The sequence below is a fragment of the Schistocerca piceifrons genome, chromosome 4 (genome assembly GCF_021461385.2).
Source record: "Schistocerca piceifrons isolate TAMUIC-IGC-003096 chromosome 4, iqSchPice1.1, whole genome shotgun sequence".
NCBI classification, from domain to species: domain Eukaryota; kingdom Metazoa; phylum Arthropoda; class Insecta; order Orthoptera; family Acrididae; genus Schistocerca; species Schistocerca piceifrons.
The window spans coordinates 692,332,938-692,349,812 of NC_060141.1; the positions used below are offsets into that span (position 1 = coordinate 692,332,938).

Genomic DNA, 16,875 nt, shown 5'->3' on the forward strand with positions numbered 1-16,875 from the left:
GAAACCTCCCAGAAAGCCATACTCTGGCACAATCGCCTCCTTCTGCTAGGAAGGAAATCGCTTTCTGACGGCAGCATGTTTTAGCAAGTTATACCGACTCGTAATAAAATCCACACTTAATGCATTTCAGTTTAAGGATGTCATCGATTCCCACACATGTCGCCGTCTAAAACGACGTTGCGATGAGACACAGGACGACGTTGTTGTGTTGACAACCTTCAAGACTGCTCACACCCCTGGACGTTTCAACCCTTTTCTAAGTGCTTTGTTGGGATACATCGCCATTGAAAGTGATCGCACCGCATTGGAGTAGAGCGCGACTGCAATTTTTGCTCTCGTGTAGAGGTTGCAACTCCTAGGGACCGTTCGAAAGCTTTTGACGAAATTTGAACGTGTCAAAAGCAGCAAAGGGTGCTTATGCATTTTCAGCTCTTCTCTTTCACGCCCTCTTTCGGCGTGATCAAGGTGGGGGGGGGGGGGGGGAGGGGGAAGAGACATTGACATAAGAGTGCATAAAAAGGCAAAGGGTCCCCGCAGTTCGGGAATACCCTTAGTGGCACAAGCCCACACTTCACATTTATTGCGAATTTTAAAACTGTCTCTTTAGAGAGAACTGCAAAGTAGCCACACATGCCTGCATGGAGGTAACTGGTATCGTAGGGGTGTCATGGAATTGCCTGCCTGCAGGAGGAGGTTTTCTCTGTAAAGGCATTTTTTTAAAAAATTCTCAATAAGTATGGGCGGGTGCCACCGGAGGTATTGCGGAACTTGAGGGTCGTAGAGTGACCCTTTGCCGTTTAATTCACGCATGTGTCAATGTCGCCATGCCCCCGCCCCCAACCCCCTGATTACACCACAGGAGGGCGTGAAACAGAAAAGCTTAGAATACATAAGAACCCTTTTCTGCTTTGGATTACGTTCATATTTCTTCAAATGGTTTTGAACGGTCCCTAGTGCTCCCAACCTGTACCCGAGAGTAAAAATTGAGGCCGCGCTGTACTCCAACGGGGTGCGATCACGTTCAGTGAGGATGTAGCACCACAACGCACTTAGAGAAGGGCTGAAATGTCCAGGGGTGTCAGCAGTGTCGAAGAGGTCAGCGGCTTATTCCTGTTGCTGATCGCAATGCTAACTGTCGTTTTCGACCGCGAGGGGTGTGGGAGTCAACGCCCCAGCGAAAGGGGCGGTTTCATTGGCGACCTTTATGCCACTCTTGTAGCCTTTTGGTGTCGATTCTGAGTGTCGGTGTCTCTGAAATATTTTCTTCGGGTAGCCATAAGAAAACCGCGTGATTTCAACTCTGGGCGTCGCGGTTCTGACTTCCATCGCAGAGGCGTCAAAAGAAGGTGTGAAATGTGGGTGAAAGGGGTTGTGACGGTCTTGCCATCTTCAATGAATGTAACTCCATCTTCTGGTGGAGTATGGGACTACGGCTGTTCAATGTACAATAAAAACAATACCAATCGCCGTTATATAGGTTTACACTACGTCATCTTCAGGCCTGGAATGCAGCAGTTTAGACCTGAAGATTACGTAGTGTAACGTCGAAACTGGCTACCTATAAATAAATTTATATAACGGCTATTGGTATTGTTTTTATCGAACCTTGCCATCTTGTAACAAATCCATAGTGGTCCTGGGCAGAATTTTGGTGCCAATGTGACATCATAAACCCACATTATACGTCCCATGAGCTTCTGGGTTGTTGATACCTTGCTCTATGAGGAAGGTTGTAGACACACTGGATTTCAGGCTTTTGCTTCGTAATAAGTGGCAGTTATGGGGTTCCGAAAAAGTGATCCTTTAATTGTATTGCGCAAAATGGTTATAAAAAGTAAATAAAAATGAAGGACCACGGTATGAAAACCGAAACAAATTAGATGAAATTAATAAATTTAGTTATTTCAGCTTCTTAATTATAGAAGACAACAGAGGCAGCACAGAAAGCAGAAAAAGAATTGAACAGCTAAACTTGCATTCAGTGAAGGAAGCGAAGTACTAGTGAATAAATCATTTAGTACCGAAAATAAAAGAAATTGTTTATGGAGAGCTTGACTTGGAGTGTGCTCCTAATGGCTATGAAAGCTAGACACTGTTGAAGCGCATAGAAGCGATGAAAATGTGGCACTGGACAAGGATAACAAAGACCAGCTGAAACAAAGAACGTTGGATGAAAGTATTTTTTAAAAGGTTGCTCAGCAAAGACGTCATACAGTAATTATTCGAAAATGGGAAACAAAAGCTTTTGGACATTTATTTAAACATAAAAATTTTAAGAAGGCATACTGGTACAAAATATTTTCGGGAAGAAACCGAAAGGAGGCGAAGAAATATAATAGTGCAAGATTTATTAGAAATAATAAAGTATTAAAATTACCAAGAAATGAAGAAGCCAGGTCAAAATAGAGAAAAGTGGCTGCAGTGACGAAATACAGCGTTTGAAAGATGATTATGATGAATTATCCATTGAGTTTGAAATCTGCTATTTCATGTTTCTCTCTAAGGAAGAATATGAACGATATAGCACTTCTCAGCTCGTAACATCGAGATCCACTGACTTGTATCGACAGTAAAGAAACTCAATTCGTGATTTTACTTTTGCTGCAATAACTCGCACCTGAGGCTACGTCAGATAAGTCGTTCACAAGATGCCCCAGCAAAATTCCTTCACAGCTGCGAGTGTCTGCCTAGAAACACAGCACTGGCTAAGAGTTTACACATTACAGAGAGAACCAAGGAACGTAGTAACTGACCGAAGGAGGTACGTCTCGTTTCGAACTTAAAGGTGGGACTCAAAGGCGTGTTATCAGCACGGAAACGAGCTAAACATGCGACGAAGTCTTGTTCTTTCACGTAATATGGCAGCGTATATTCGAAATACGACGGAAAAATAAGCATTCTCCTTGCTGTTTTACTTCTTTACAAAATTCGATTACGTTTAAAAAAAATCATTGTCTTTTCTGGTAGTCTGTATGCTTCCTGTCATCGACTACCATTTAGTACGCAAAGGAAATTGCGTTATGGACTCTTAATATATAACTAAAAGACGTATACAGAGCTATTTGGCTACTTTCAGCACAACAATCCATACGTTCATTACCTTTCCGTTCGTCGAAAACCGTTACAGCAGATTTCCAGTACTGACTTAATGATAAATAACGAATTTTTTTGAGAGAGAGAAAAGACCCTGTTGAATCTGCATCGTTGTTTCAATGTCTCACACAGTCTCACTGACAAACATTGTAATACGATATCATAGTGTACATCGCTGATCTACCATTTGTTTCCCGTTTCTGTAGCCACGCAAAATGTAGGATACTAAAGTCACAGTAGATGGAGTGCTAATCTCAACATAGTACACACCGCTAAAGGGAAATCGACGATCAAGATAAACGTAGTGAGCGCAGCGTACATTGTTTGTTCGTGATGCAGAAGACAGATAACTTGGCGTACTCACCATGCAGCTGGGCCAGCGACTGCAGCGCGTTCGTGTTGCAGTTGATGAAACCTGCAACAAAAATGAGAATCGCTCAAGTCGTGGTACAGATTACTTACGTAATATGAATCAGTGCTGCAGTAAGTAGATACAGCACATCTGGTTCTGACGCTGCTACGCTTTTTCGATATAGGAACCGGAGAGCGATGGAACCACTCGTTCGCAGCCTGTACAGCGCATCGTTTGTGGGTTGCGGCATTTGATAGATAACATCGGATTACTGTAGCTGCAGACAACTGCATTGTCGTAAAACAGCTTACTACACTGCGGAACACAGTTAAAGGGTTACTTTTTTGAAACTCCGCAATTGTCTCCCATTGCGACGCAGAAGTTAGAAGTTCCACTCAAAGATGTGGGTACTACGTTTCTCCGTAATGCTGCGAGAGCGTGGCGTCCTGTGACGTCATCCACTCAGACAGCAGGGTGTCGACGCACCACAGCTCAGAAGTTCATATCAGGTGTAAAGTGAGTTAATGATGTCACACCATGAGAGCATCCTCACACCCACTCTTCCCAACACTTCAACCCTTCTTCTGACGCCTTTGCGTTGCAGATCAGAATCGCCCAGCGTTGTAATCACGCAGTTTTCTTATGAATGACCGAGGAGAACATTTCAGACATATCTTTGCTCAGAATCGACACGAAAAGGGTTCTGGAGGTGGCACAAGGGGCGTCAACGAGTCCACCCCTTCAATGAGGACGTTCTTGCTCACACTCCCAGACGATTCAACCATTCTCTAGGGACATCATGAGGCTGCAACCCGTTGAACTTCATCACATCTCTGTGGAGTGTAGTGCGGCCGCAATTTTTGCTCTGGTATACAGGTTGGAGCCACTAGGGACAGCTCAAAACCATTCGACGAAATTTAATCGTGATCCGAAGCACTAAAGGGTGTTAATGCATTTCTCTTCTGTTGCATAAAACGGCAAAGAGACCGTCTGTAAGCCCCATAGTTCGGCAGTACCCTCAGTGCCACTCGTGCATCTTTATCGAGCACTAAAATGTGTAGCCATAAAGAGACTTCGATACTGGTTTAACTGAGTGGCGCTCTAGCACCTGAAGGCAGGCAACGCCTTCGACACCCCTTAGATTGTGTGTGCCCGGAAGCAGGTGCTGCAGCAACGGCAGAGTGCCACACAGTGGAATGGTTGTCGAAGTCTACGTACAGGCACATTTTTAATGTGGTCAACAATGGTGCACAAGTGGTACTGAGGGTGTTGCGGAGTTGTGGATCTCCCCGTGATCACACCCAGACGTGTGCTAAAAAGTAGGACTGGATAAGCGCGAACTACTTTTTGCTGCTTTGGATCATTTCCAAATTCCGTCGAATGGGCTGAATCGTCTGGTGTAATGTCAGCAGTGTCAGAAATTGCCAAGAACGCCATCCTGTTGGTCATCGTATTGCGAACTGTCGTTTCCGACTGTGAAATTTGTGAGCATCAACACCCCAAGTGAAGTGGTGGTGTCATAGATGCCCTTTGTGTCATCTCCTGAGGCCTTTTCGTGTCTATTCTGAGCGGTAGCTTGTCTGCAATCTTTTCTTCGGCCATTCGTAACAAAACCTCGTGATTTTAACTATATTCAGATCTGGTCTCCATCGCAGAAGGTTTGATACGTGTGGGAGAGTGGGTGTGACGACGTTCGCACAGTATACAACATCATTATCTCACCTCACGTGGCCTGTTTTTCGCATGAGTCAACACCTTGATTTTTGAAGAGTCACCGAGCCCGAGAGTGACGTCACAGGGCACCATGCTTTTGCGCCTTTACATTGGAACGATGCACGCATCTTTGAACCAAATTTTAAACTTCTGCGTCGCAATGAAGACAGTTACCGGGTTTCGAAAAGTGAACGTTTAATTGTGTTGCGCAGTGTAGTTAAAAAGTCATATGACAATGCTACAGGTTTTTTGTCTTGCTTATATTTATCGTTGTATAACGATTGCATTTTCGCGAGTCGTTAACTCGTTGGACTCGTTGCTGGCGTTCGAAAATCTTCACACCAAAAGGAATCATAGGTGCCGCGGATTTCAGACTTCGATTCATTCGTAGGACACTGCGAAAATGTAGACATTCTACAAAGAAACTGGGTTTGCCAGATTATTGCTAAAGTCTGCGGGATCCATACCGGATAGCACTAACAGGGAACATTGAACGTACCATAAAAGGAAGAACAGCACGAGATGGCACAGGTTAGTTTGACTGACAGGAGAGAGTCGCGAAAATTTTGAAAAACGTTAGCTGACAGTCGTTTGAAGAGGGTAGCCCAGGGACCGCACAGACACGACAGTGCGCATAGACATTTAGGCAGTTCTTTCTGTGCTCCATAAGCGAATGAAACTGGAAGAGATGGTAATATGTGTTACAACAGGAAGCAATCCTCGCCATGCACTTCACAGTGGTTTGCAGAGTGTTGATGTACATGTATACTACGGTTCTGCTCTCCCCCCCCCCCCCCCCTTTTCAGACTCATTAGAATCAGTGAACCCTCCGCTTGTTAAGCTACACCTTTCTACCGAGAATTTTTGTGTAATGAACGCATTGTCTGTTCCGTCATTAGTCCCTGGACTGATGTTTACAAAAAAAAGCTCCTGATAACCTAAACGTCTGTGGGAACTCCCTTAGCTACTTCTACAGCATGTAACCCTTGGGAAAGGTTTTCCACTAAGTTGTCGTACAATGGCGGCGATGTTAGTTCTCACTCTTCCTACAGAACGGTGAATAATTATAGCCGACTTGCTGATCGAGGACTCAGCCTGCGCTCTGGTTAATAGTGAAAGATATACAATGGCATTGAGGCCGGGCCTTTTTGTAGACCGGTCCCACACATCAATTTCATTTTCTTCGAAGCGCGATGCAACGGTTCAGACGTTGTGGACCGGAATACTTTGCCGTTAGGAATGTGGACCGTTTCTAAATTATTGCCGTTTTGAGACAATAATGCTGTTGGCTAAAATCTTTCTATAAATAGCTGCGGTAATGTTTTGAGCTGAAACCAGGAGGACTGCGCCGGACCACTACAACACATACACCAAATTTCACGTACGTCATGAAACAGTCGGGCCGTTTCTGCTGAGCAGCGTTTCGCTAGGCACTAGAGCACTACACCCCTTATCGTCAGTTACTACTGTCCTACTGCTCTGTACATCAATGGCGGTGTGTTTGCACCACTCTATGCAACAGTTCGGTTTCCTTCTGGTAATCAACGGCATTTGGGCAGCAGAATGACCACGGAAACCGACCTATCGTTCTGTCTCTGTGTTTATGAGCTGCAACGGAAGCATTCTGGAATAATTGATAAGGATGTCAGGCGATTGGCTAGTTCACTAAACTTGTTCGGTAGTTGCTGTCAGTTTCTTGGACCTACCAGAGTGACGACTTTGTGACATTCCCACTTGGCAACAGTGTCGCTAAAAGTTGACTTGTCTAAATGAAATTCCTGTAAAATGTATCTTACGTACGTGCAAAAAGTCCTCTGCAATGAAACGCAGTCACTGAATACTCAGTACACTTTCTTTCCCATTTAAAACGTCTGTGTTGACGTCAACTGCATGCACGCATACTGCTTCGGATGCGTAACCTGACGTCACAAGGTGAGAGATTTTTTTTTTTACAACATTATTTTTCTTAGATGTTAGGAAGAAGTTCCTGAAGCAATATAAGATGGGCATAACGCAGTTATTATATCCCTGGAAAGAGGATAACGCATTTATCTTCTGTGCTCAAGACGTCTATAGAGCGCCACGCTTCATCTTTCTAACAATTCTCAGTGCCTTCTAAAGCCGTACGCCTTGTACATTAAGCCAACACTCATGGGTGGTTCTTTTGGCCATAGGGAATATGGTACTTGCGTATACACTGAACGGCGTGAAACAACAGGCTTTCCCAGCCATCATATTACGCAGGGGAGGGACTGATTAATGATAATGGGCTAAGATTTTTGTACGATATTCCTGTACCTGTGTTGTTCAGAAGTACGACGCAGTATTTCTTCCGGTGTGGCCGTGCGGTTCTTGGCGCTTCAGTCTGGAACCGCGTGACCGCTACGGTCGCAGGCTCGATCTTGCCTCGGGAATGGGTGTGTGTCATGTCCTTAGGTTAGTCAGGTTTAAGTAGTTCTATGTTCTAGGGGACTGATGAGCACAGATGTTAAGTCCCATAGTGCTCAGAGCCATTTGAACCAGTATTCCTTCGGACATGCATGCAGGAAATTTTTGTTAATCGTGATCCTGAAAATCTTTGTTACTCTGTTGGTTATGACTTTTTAACGCATCATCAGAAGTGAATTACCGAACTCTTCCTCCGCGACTTCATGTCGCACCTTTAAAAAAATTAATAAAAAAACACGGACGTGTCACAACGGGAATTAATGTTATAACTGAAAGTTTCTCTGGATAACATTGTACCTAAGGCAAAGTGCGCAATATATCTTCTACCTGTTTCTAATATTCGGAATGCCGTTCGTCTGCCCTACGTCCGCGACTCACTGCAACTGCCTGCGTACACACAGTGGCAACTACCACCAGCTGGTACAGTCACATTGTTAACAGCTGTCCTCACTATAAGAACAGTAGCTTTGAACCGCAGTTTAGACTTGTGATTCAGTGAAATGACTCGTATCGATGTGGTAGCTAATGAAACACCTACGTGTGCCTACTGGGGATTGTGTTTGGTAACACGAAGTTAGCGCGCGAGGCAGCGAGAGTGCAGGGGATGAAGCCCCAGTTTTGAGAGCCGGGGGCGCTGGCTCTCATGTGTATGCAGGCGCCGGCCGCCTGCATTCAGGGCGGCTGTTGTCGCGACCGCGGCCACAGGCGCCTTCAATAATTCATGCCGGCTGAGCTAGCCGGGTCTACTGCGCTCCGCTGGCGGGCAGGTCCGGGGCATTTTCTGGAACGTCTTCAAAATCCCAAGCGTGAGTGACGTTCCGAGGCCCACCTCTGATACGCGTCTTACGTCAAAACAGACCTCTCTGCTGCGTGTGGACGCACTGTGAAAGTACAACATGCTGTTTGACTTAGCCCCGCAGGCACATCCTACAGTCAATTCAGCTTCAGTTCCCCGATGACTATTGGTTCCAGCATGATTCCATAATTCTCCAGAGCAATCGCATTCCTGTCTGGGCTGCCGTGTGGGGAAAGGAGGACCTCCAGACTCAAGCAAGACGACAGTTGGTTGAGTAACTTTCCGTTTCTGTGTTGTTACTCAGCATCCAAACACAACACGGTCCAGCCGGCCGCTGTGGACTAGCGGTTCTAGGCACTTCAATCCGGAAAAGCGCGACAACTACGGTCGCAGGTTCGAATCCTACCTCGGGCATGAATGTGTGTGATGTCCTTAGGTTAGTTAGGTTTAAGTAATTCTAAGTTCTAGGGGACTGATGACCTCACATGTTAAGTCCTATAGTGCTCAGAGCCATTTGAGCACACACGGTTCAGATGCGACAGGTAGTTGCTAACTGGACCTCGAGATGGAAACGTTAAACCTCTGGATCGACGTTGTGAGTTTTGAGGAGACTACGCAACGCTTTGGCATCTTGTATCAATTTCTGTCTTCCTTTCACCTCCGTATTAATTCATTGCAAAATATTCACGACGCTATACTTAACGAGTATCTATTAACCGTCTACAAGACACCGTCACACATACGTGTACATCCGAGACAACTGGAGAAACGCTATCTCGTCTTGTTGTTGTGGTCTTCAGTCCGAAGATTGGTTTAATGCAGTTTCTCACGCTAGTTTACCCTGTGCAAGCGTGCTCATCTCTGTCTGCCATTTGAATTTATGTCATTTCAGTTCGTCTCATTGGCTATTTCTTTCTGTTACCTTCTGTACTATACTGCTGCAGTTCTTTCTATCTATAGTCCAAGTTTCATCGAGTTGTGTTAAACGGCAGTGACGCATCATGTGAAAGTTACTTTCGGCCTTAAGCTTTTCACACCAATGTGGAATTCATCCTCGTAAAGAGTGACTAACAAAACACTTGTTGAGAACTGTTCATTAGCCTGGAACTCGTACCAAGTAGGATTAACAGAAGAGATAGGGAAGATTCAAAGAAAGGGGGCATTTTCCGAGATCGTTTAGTCGACGTGAAAGCGTCATGGAGAAGCTCAACAAATCCAGTGGCGGTCGCAGCAAGAAATGTTTTGTGCATCTCGGAGAGGACTAGTGGTAAAATTCGGAAAGCATACGTTTGCAGAACAATTCGGCAACATGTTACTTCCTTCCACATATGTCTCTCGGAATGATCGCGACCAGAAAATCAGAGTTTATAGACAGCCGTTCTCCCCACCCACCATTCGCGAATGGAACAGGTAAGAGGGAAAAGATTAGGGGTACTAGAGGTAACCTCCGCCACACACCGTAAGGTGGCGTGCCGAGTATAGATGTAGATTCAGGAAATCGCATTTACTGAAGCAGGAAAAGCACTATAATAGTTTTTCACAACATTCTTCAAGTCGTGTCCACATCGAGGATTAACTTAGGTCTGCGAAAGAACGGTATCGTAACAGTGGTACAAGTGCACTAGTTATGTGGCTTCGTCTTAGTGGTGGGGCTACTTCCAGTTTTGACTTTTCTCGGTGCTCGTCTGGACATTCGAGATGAATTTATCTCCAGTCGCGGAGCAGGCGGGCGTGACACGGAAAAATTGCGTGGAGAGCGAGGCAGTAAATTCGCTAGGCGCCTGGCCAGCTGCTCGCTCTTTATTTGAAGAGAAAACTTAATACTGAGGAGAGCGGCCGAGATTTATCTGGCGGGCGCCGCGTCGCGATATTACGCGCGCTGTGCAGTCGTGGCGTGAGCTGCGATCGTAAAACGTGTCGCATCTGCGGCATGCACGGCCGTCGGGCGGCGACCGGCGCCGCTGCCGCTCCAGTCCCGGGAGGCGTCGCGCCGGGGGTGTGGTTGCGCGGGGGAGTTACGGCTGTGCGCTCTGGTGACCGCAGCAGCGCCGCCCACAGTGCAGCGGATGTCACCTGAGCGTCAACCTGAATGTTTGCAGTTAGCACTAATATTTTTAATGTTCTAGTACTTTTAATTCCGTTACAGCTATTTAGTTAACTTACGAAACACAAATATCGTAAAGTAGACTCGTAGTTAGAAACCATTTGGAAATTCCACCGATTTGTTAGCAGAGCCGGCAGCGGTGGCCGAGCGGTTCTAGGCGCTTCTGTCCGGAACAGCACGACTGCTGCGGTCGCAGGTTCGAATCCTGCCTCGGGCATGGATGTGTGTGATCTCCTTAGGTTAGTTAGGTTTAAGTAGTTCTAAATTCTAGGAGACTGATGACCTCAGATGTCAAGTCCCATAGTGCTCAGAGCCATTTGAACCATTTTTTTGCTAGCAGAAGACTTAACATATAGATCAGAAACGGAGCGATTACGAATCGTACGTTGCGGGTTGCATACATTAGAAATCAAGCCGCCGCTATCACGTCAGTGCTGTAATGACTTACTTCCGTCTTCCGCCGTAGCTCCACAGAGTACGATGAGTCTGAAAAGATAACAACGCGGTCGCTTCCTATTCGTCGACTCGTTCTCTCTTCCTGAACTGCCAAAGAGAAGGCTAGTCGTGACTTAGTATGACCGATCGCTGGGTGAATATAGCCCATTTAACGAAGTTGGATAGAGATGAATTAAATTTACAACGGGCATAAAATAATTTATACACGTACACACGCGGAAACACACACACACATATATAAACACATACATACCGCGTGTAACAAAAAGGTGTGACCAAACTTTCAGGAAACATTCCTCCTTCACAGAGCAATACAATGTGTCGTATAGACATGGGTTGTCTAACGTAACCAGATCCAGAAGCACAGCATATTTTACATTTTTGGAGGTGATAACTTCCCTGCTTTGGTCACTATCAGACGTACACCAATTAATTTTTACTATTATAAACAGTCTTGATCACAATTTATGTATTCCAAAGTAACCAATTAATTTGTTAGCAACACTTTTTTTTTGTCACTACTTTACAGGCACCGGAACACACCAGCTAGTACTCCAGCCTCTCTCCTTCTCGCTCTCTGACAATGTGTATTTATACATCTTTTAACAATTACATTCTCTGACATTATTGTGTTATTTCATGTTTGACGTTACAATTGCAGTAAGTTACCCCAGCAAAAACTGACATTACGGTTCTTATTATTCAGTCCAGAACATTCTCGAGTACCTTTACGCAATTTAATTCATTATGCGATTTTATGAAACAATTTAGAGCTTCTAAGATTTCCACAACATCAAAACTACAATTCAAACGTTTAAAATGACTTTATATAACATTTGAAGGCTAAAATAATTACGTACAACCCAAAATCTTTAAATCGTGTTACAAAAGATTAATGAATCGTTCTTCTAACATCATTTATGATACAAATCGTCTTTCTGAATCAGGTTATGTCTCCAGTTTAAACGAATCTTCTCTTGTTTTCGTAATTTGTGGACATTGCACTGAATTTCTCTATAGAATGTTCCAGAAGCATTAATTACGAGCTTAATTACAGATTTTTAGTTGGTGATTTCCGTAAGAATTACGTTGTTCTGACTTGCAAAGATACATAAATGTTAAGCTTTTCCAAAATTAATGGTTTACAAAGTTAATTTGCGTTATGGTAAACAATGAATTTTTACAAATTGAATTATAATTACAAAACTGAATGAAAAAGGTTACTAACATTTATACACTATTAACACTGTTTTCAGAACTTTTTCTTTTTCTTCAAAACATTTCGAAATTCATATCAAAGTGGTAATGACTTATCCTAACTGCCGGTCGCGGTGGCCGAGCGGTTCTAGGCGCTTCAGTCCGGCACCGCGCGACTGCTACGGTCGCAGGTTCGAATCCTGCCTCGGGCATGGATGTGTGTGATGTCCTTAGGTTAGTTAGGTTTAAGTAGTTCTAAGTCTAGGGGACTGATGACCTCAGATGTTAAGTCCCATAGTGCTTAGAGCCATTTCAACCATTTATCCTAACTGTACATCACTTTACCTGACTAAGAACATACATTAACTGACCAGTGACACAGTTTTAACATTTTTGTTACAATTATTTCACAAAGTGTCTTTATACACTACCCACATCTGTTTTAGCGTGCCGGCCGTGGTGGCCAAGCGGTTAAAGGCGCTACAGACTGGAACCGCGCGGCCGCTACGGTCGCAGGTTCGAATCCTGCCTCGGGCATGGATGTGTGTGATGTCCTTAGGTTAGTTAGGTTTAAGTAGTTCTAAGTTCTAGGGGACTGATGACCTTAGAAGTTAAGTCCCATAGAGCTCAGAGCCATTTGAACCATTTGTTTTACCGTGTATCGCATACTACGAAACCTGCTGTGTTGGGTATTCCACATGGCCCAATACAGCGTGTTTCATTAGAGTTGGAAACGCATTATTTTCGTGTTAGAGCTTATTTTCTTCTTCTCTTCATAAGCACACTAATCATGAGAAACACACAGAAGCAGAATGTACTAACATCACATGAAACGTTTTCATACATGAAATATTCAATATACCCTCTTGTTTACATTTCCTCATAACGTATGGTAAGCTGTAATTTTTAGGTTCACCGCCAATGTTTGTCGTTCGAATGGAACGAAGATAAAGCTCTCACTTCACTGCTTACGCTGACATGCGACTTACCTCATTGTTCTTCTAGCATCTGATGTGTAGCAGTAACAGTTTAGTTAATACTGAGCTTCCGGTCGTTCTGCCGAGTTGTTACTTCCATATTATACACAGTATTTCGACGACCGATCCAGCTGTCTTCCTCAGCTGCTGTAGATTTCGCTATTGCGTGTACTCGCTGCCTGGATTACAACCAGACTGTGAGGTATTGTTGGTCTCGGGCCGCCATTTACAGCAAAGTTCGATTCCCGAACGGCGTCTGATGCTCTTTTGTTTTACAGTGCAAGCACTGATACTTCTTGCAAGTTCCCCGAGAATTTGGTGAAGATGATGGTCGGCGAAATTTTAATAAACTGAGTGCTGGAGTCCAGGCGTTATTTAAATTGAAACCTTGAGTGCTGGAGGCCAAGCGTTATTTAAATTGAAACCTTGAGTGCTGGAATCCAGGAGTTATTTAAATTCAAACCCCCATCTCTTTTTACTAGGTTTTCTGACATCCTTTATTTCAATAGCCTCCTTAGTTATACTGACACAGAATCTTGGCGTTTGCATCACGATACTGGTCTCATCGCGTTTCATCTCTTGACTATATTTCAGGCGCTGCTCGGCGACAGGTGTTTTGCCTGGTTGTTTTAGTCGGGCGTGTTGCAGAAGTTCCTTGCAATTCTCTTCGACTGTTCTGATTGTCTGGTCAGCGTAAGATATGCCACATTCGCATGGAATGCGATACACGCCCTGCTTTCGGAGACCTAGATCGCTTTAACATTACAAAGAACACCTTTTATCTTACTTGAAGGAAGCTAAATTCTGTCGGCAGATGTCCATTTGCTATACGAATTAGCAGATGGTAATGACCGTGGCGCTCAAAGTTTGAATCGAGAGAGATTTCCAGAACGACGGTATCGCGATAGGAGGAAATTTGAAGCAATTCATAGCCGTCTTTGGGCGTGTAGGAAGCTTAAGCCTGCTACTCGCGACTGGAGAAGGCCTACCCAAGGACGAGGACATCTCAACTGAAAGACGATAACTCTCGCGTCAGCGTAAGAGAATCAACTGCAACAAGTAGTGTTCACCACATGACGGTCTGGAAAGTGCTACTAAATGAGAACCTGCTGTGTAGGTGCTATCAACAACTGATTTTTCTGCACGGGTACACTTCTGCGAATGATTTATTCAACAATGTGTCAACCCTCAACCACAGGACAGTGTTTTATACTGTGCTGGTGAGTTCTTTTCTTTTGTGTTTCCCACGATGAATATGGTGAAGAGTTGTAGGAACAGAGCTCTAACATGGAAATAAAGCGTTTCCGGGCACGTGTTCATATACTGTGAGGAATGTTTCCTGAAAGTCTTGCACATACCTTTTTGATACATAGGGTGTCCCGACAACGCTTAATGTCTTGTGCCGGAAGGCAAACTCATCGGTTTTCAAGAGGGAACCCACAGCCGTGAACTCACGGCTTGGGCGCTGGCTAGCGTCGAAGTCTGAAAACGAAAGTTTGTGGCGGGATGTTCCGAGTCGTTTTGGTGTCTGAATACGGAAGGTATGCAACCCTTTAGCCAACTGTGTACTGCGGATGGACGACCTGAGCCTAATAACATTCCATGCGCTACATATTCGTCCACACGACCTTTGTGCCCATCCTACTGCGGGACTGGGGTGATGACGTTGTCAGAAGTGCGGAATGCACTTGTACACAGTTGCGGAAATAACCGACATCGTGCTTTCACATGGTAAGGCGGACTGCAGTGGGAGAGCTGCTGCAAGACTGAATGCGGAACGTTTTCCAAAACAGACGTACCTCACATCAAAATGGTTCAAATGGCTCTGAGCACTATGGGACTCAACTGCTGAGGTCATTAGTCCCCTAGAACTTAGAACTAGTTAAACCTAACTAACCTAAGGACATCACAAACATCCATGCCCGAGGCAGGATTCGAACCTGCGACCGTAGCGGTCTTGCGGTTCCAGACTGCAGCGCCTTTAACCGCACGGCCACTTCGGCCGGCACCTCACATCAGTCCACGTTTGCGGCCATCGAGAGACGGCTCAGACAAGCCGGAACGTTGCACGTAAATATTTTGTGCACGAGGTGTGTCTCTCGTAGAGTACAGTAGTAGCACTTTGCGCTTGGTACTTGCGACTACTGTCCTCAGTCTATTGTTTGTCCTCTGGTGGGTCGTCCACGCTCGGCTCGAACACCACAGCTGGAGCAAGATGTGCTGACAACGTTCGAAGAGGACCCAGCCACCAGTACCCGGCAGGTGGCACTGGCGGTGCTCATGAGTAAAAGTGCCACATTGTCCATGAACTCTGGCTCCGTCCGTACCATCAGCAGAAAGTCCGGAAAATGTGGGAGGAGGACTGCCCACGATGAATACAGTTTGTGCGGTGTTACTTACAACAGTGCGTACTTCAGCCAGGGTTCTCAAGCTTGCCGCTATTCATAGATGTATGCATGTTTACAAGAGGATGCATATTAAACTTGCACAACATGCATGTTTTGGTGGACGAAAACCCGCGTGTCCAGGTGATTCAAAATCACCAACACAGAGCTGGTATTAACATATGGGCCAGAATAATTGGTGGCCCTAACATTGGGCCATATCTACTGCCAAACAGACTAACAGCGACCGGTGGCCTCGCTGTTTGGTCCCCTCCGCCAAATCAACCAATCAACCAACAGACTAACAGGTCCGATCTGCCTCACGTTTACTAGAGATGTTTTGCCTACCCTGTTATTGGATGTAGTGCCACTAAATGTTCGGATGGCCATGTGCCTGCAACACGATGGAGTTCCAGCACACTTTGATGGCCATGTGCGGAATCACCTCAACGTCGCATATCCGAATCGACCGACTCTCAGAGGTGGACCAGTTCCATGGCCGGCACAGTCATCAAATCTGACACCTCTCGACTATTTTCTGTGGGGTATAGGAAGAGTATGCGGTTTGGCACACCTGTAACGTCAGCGGAGGGCCTTGTTGCTCGAGTCCACGGAGTGATTGAAACACTTCAATAACACCCGAACGTGAGCCCCAGCATCTCCGATGTAGGCTCTGCATTGACGTCCGAGGTACGCAGTTCGAAACCAGTTCGTAATGAAGACACTACTGATATTGGGTTTACTGACGTAATGTGGAACCCACACCCAGCTCAGACTTCGACGTTTTCCACCGCCCAAGCCGTGCGTTTTCGGATATGGGCTCCTTCTTGAAAACCGATCAGTACGTGTGTGTGTGTGTGTGTGTGTGTGTGTGTGTGTGAAAATGAAACAACGTTCACTGCTAACCGATCAGTCCTTGAATTAATGTATAATATTCGTCTGCCCAACGACTGCGAATGTAACGGCAATGCCGTGAGTGCTCGGTTCTAATTGCGAACTCCTGTACTGACTCTCCTTTCTACGCTGGTACAGTCCACTTGTATCCGGCAACTGACTCAAGTGATGAGTTTTCGTTTAAAAGGGCAGCGGCGGAGACTCGCGAGTCGAATCTCCGAGGACACGGAGAGGGTGAATTCGGAGATGACTTCATAGGACCCGCTGGCGAGTATACACAACTCATTTCTGATCTCTAATCAGTACTAATAATAACAGATGTAGTCACTGCTACCAACTCTAGGAATTGGCCCCTGATGACGCTTGAGCAGACCTGAAGCGGTGTACTATTAAAATTCCTATAGCGTATATTCCTAGAAAAGTCAACCAATATATTGTCTCCGTCTACGTACGTCTCTTGA

The 16,875-nt window shown here is 45.2% G+C and overlaps 1 protein-coding gene across 1 annotated transcript in view; it reads right to left on the minus strand.

Annotated features, from left to right (window-relative positions):
• The window catches only part of LOC124796114 (translational regulator orb2), a 451,001-nt gene that overhangs the window by 256,540 nt on the left and 177,586 nt on the right, over positions 1–16,875 (minus strand). The window contains exon 3 of the mRNA XM_047260203.1: positions 3,458–3,508. Within this exon, the coding sequence (XP_047116159.1) occupies positions 3,458–3,508 (51 nt within the window). The remainder of the gene's footprint in view (positions 1–3,457; positions 3,509–16,875) is intronic.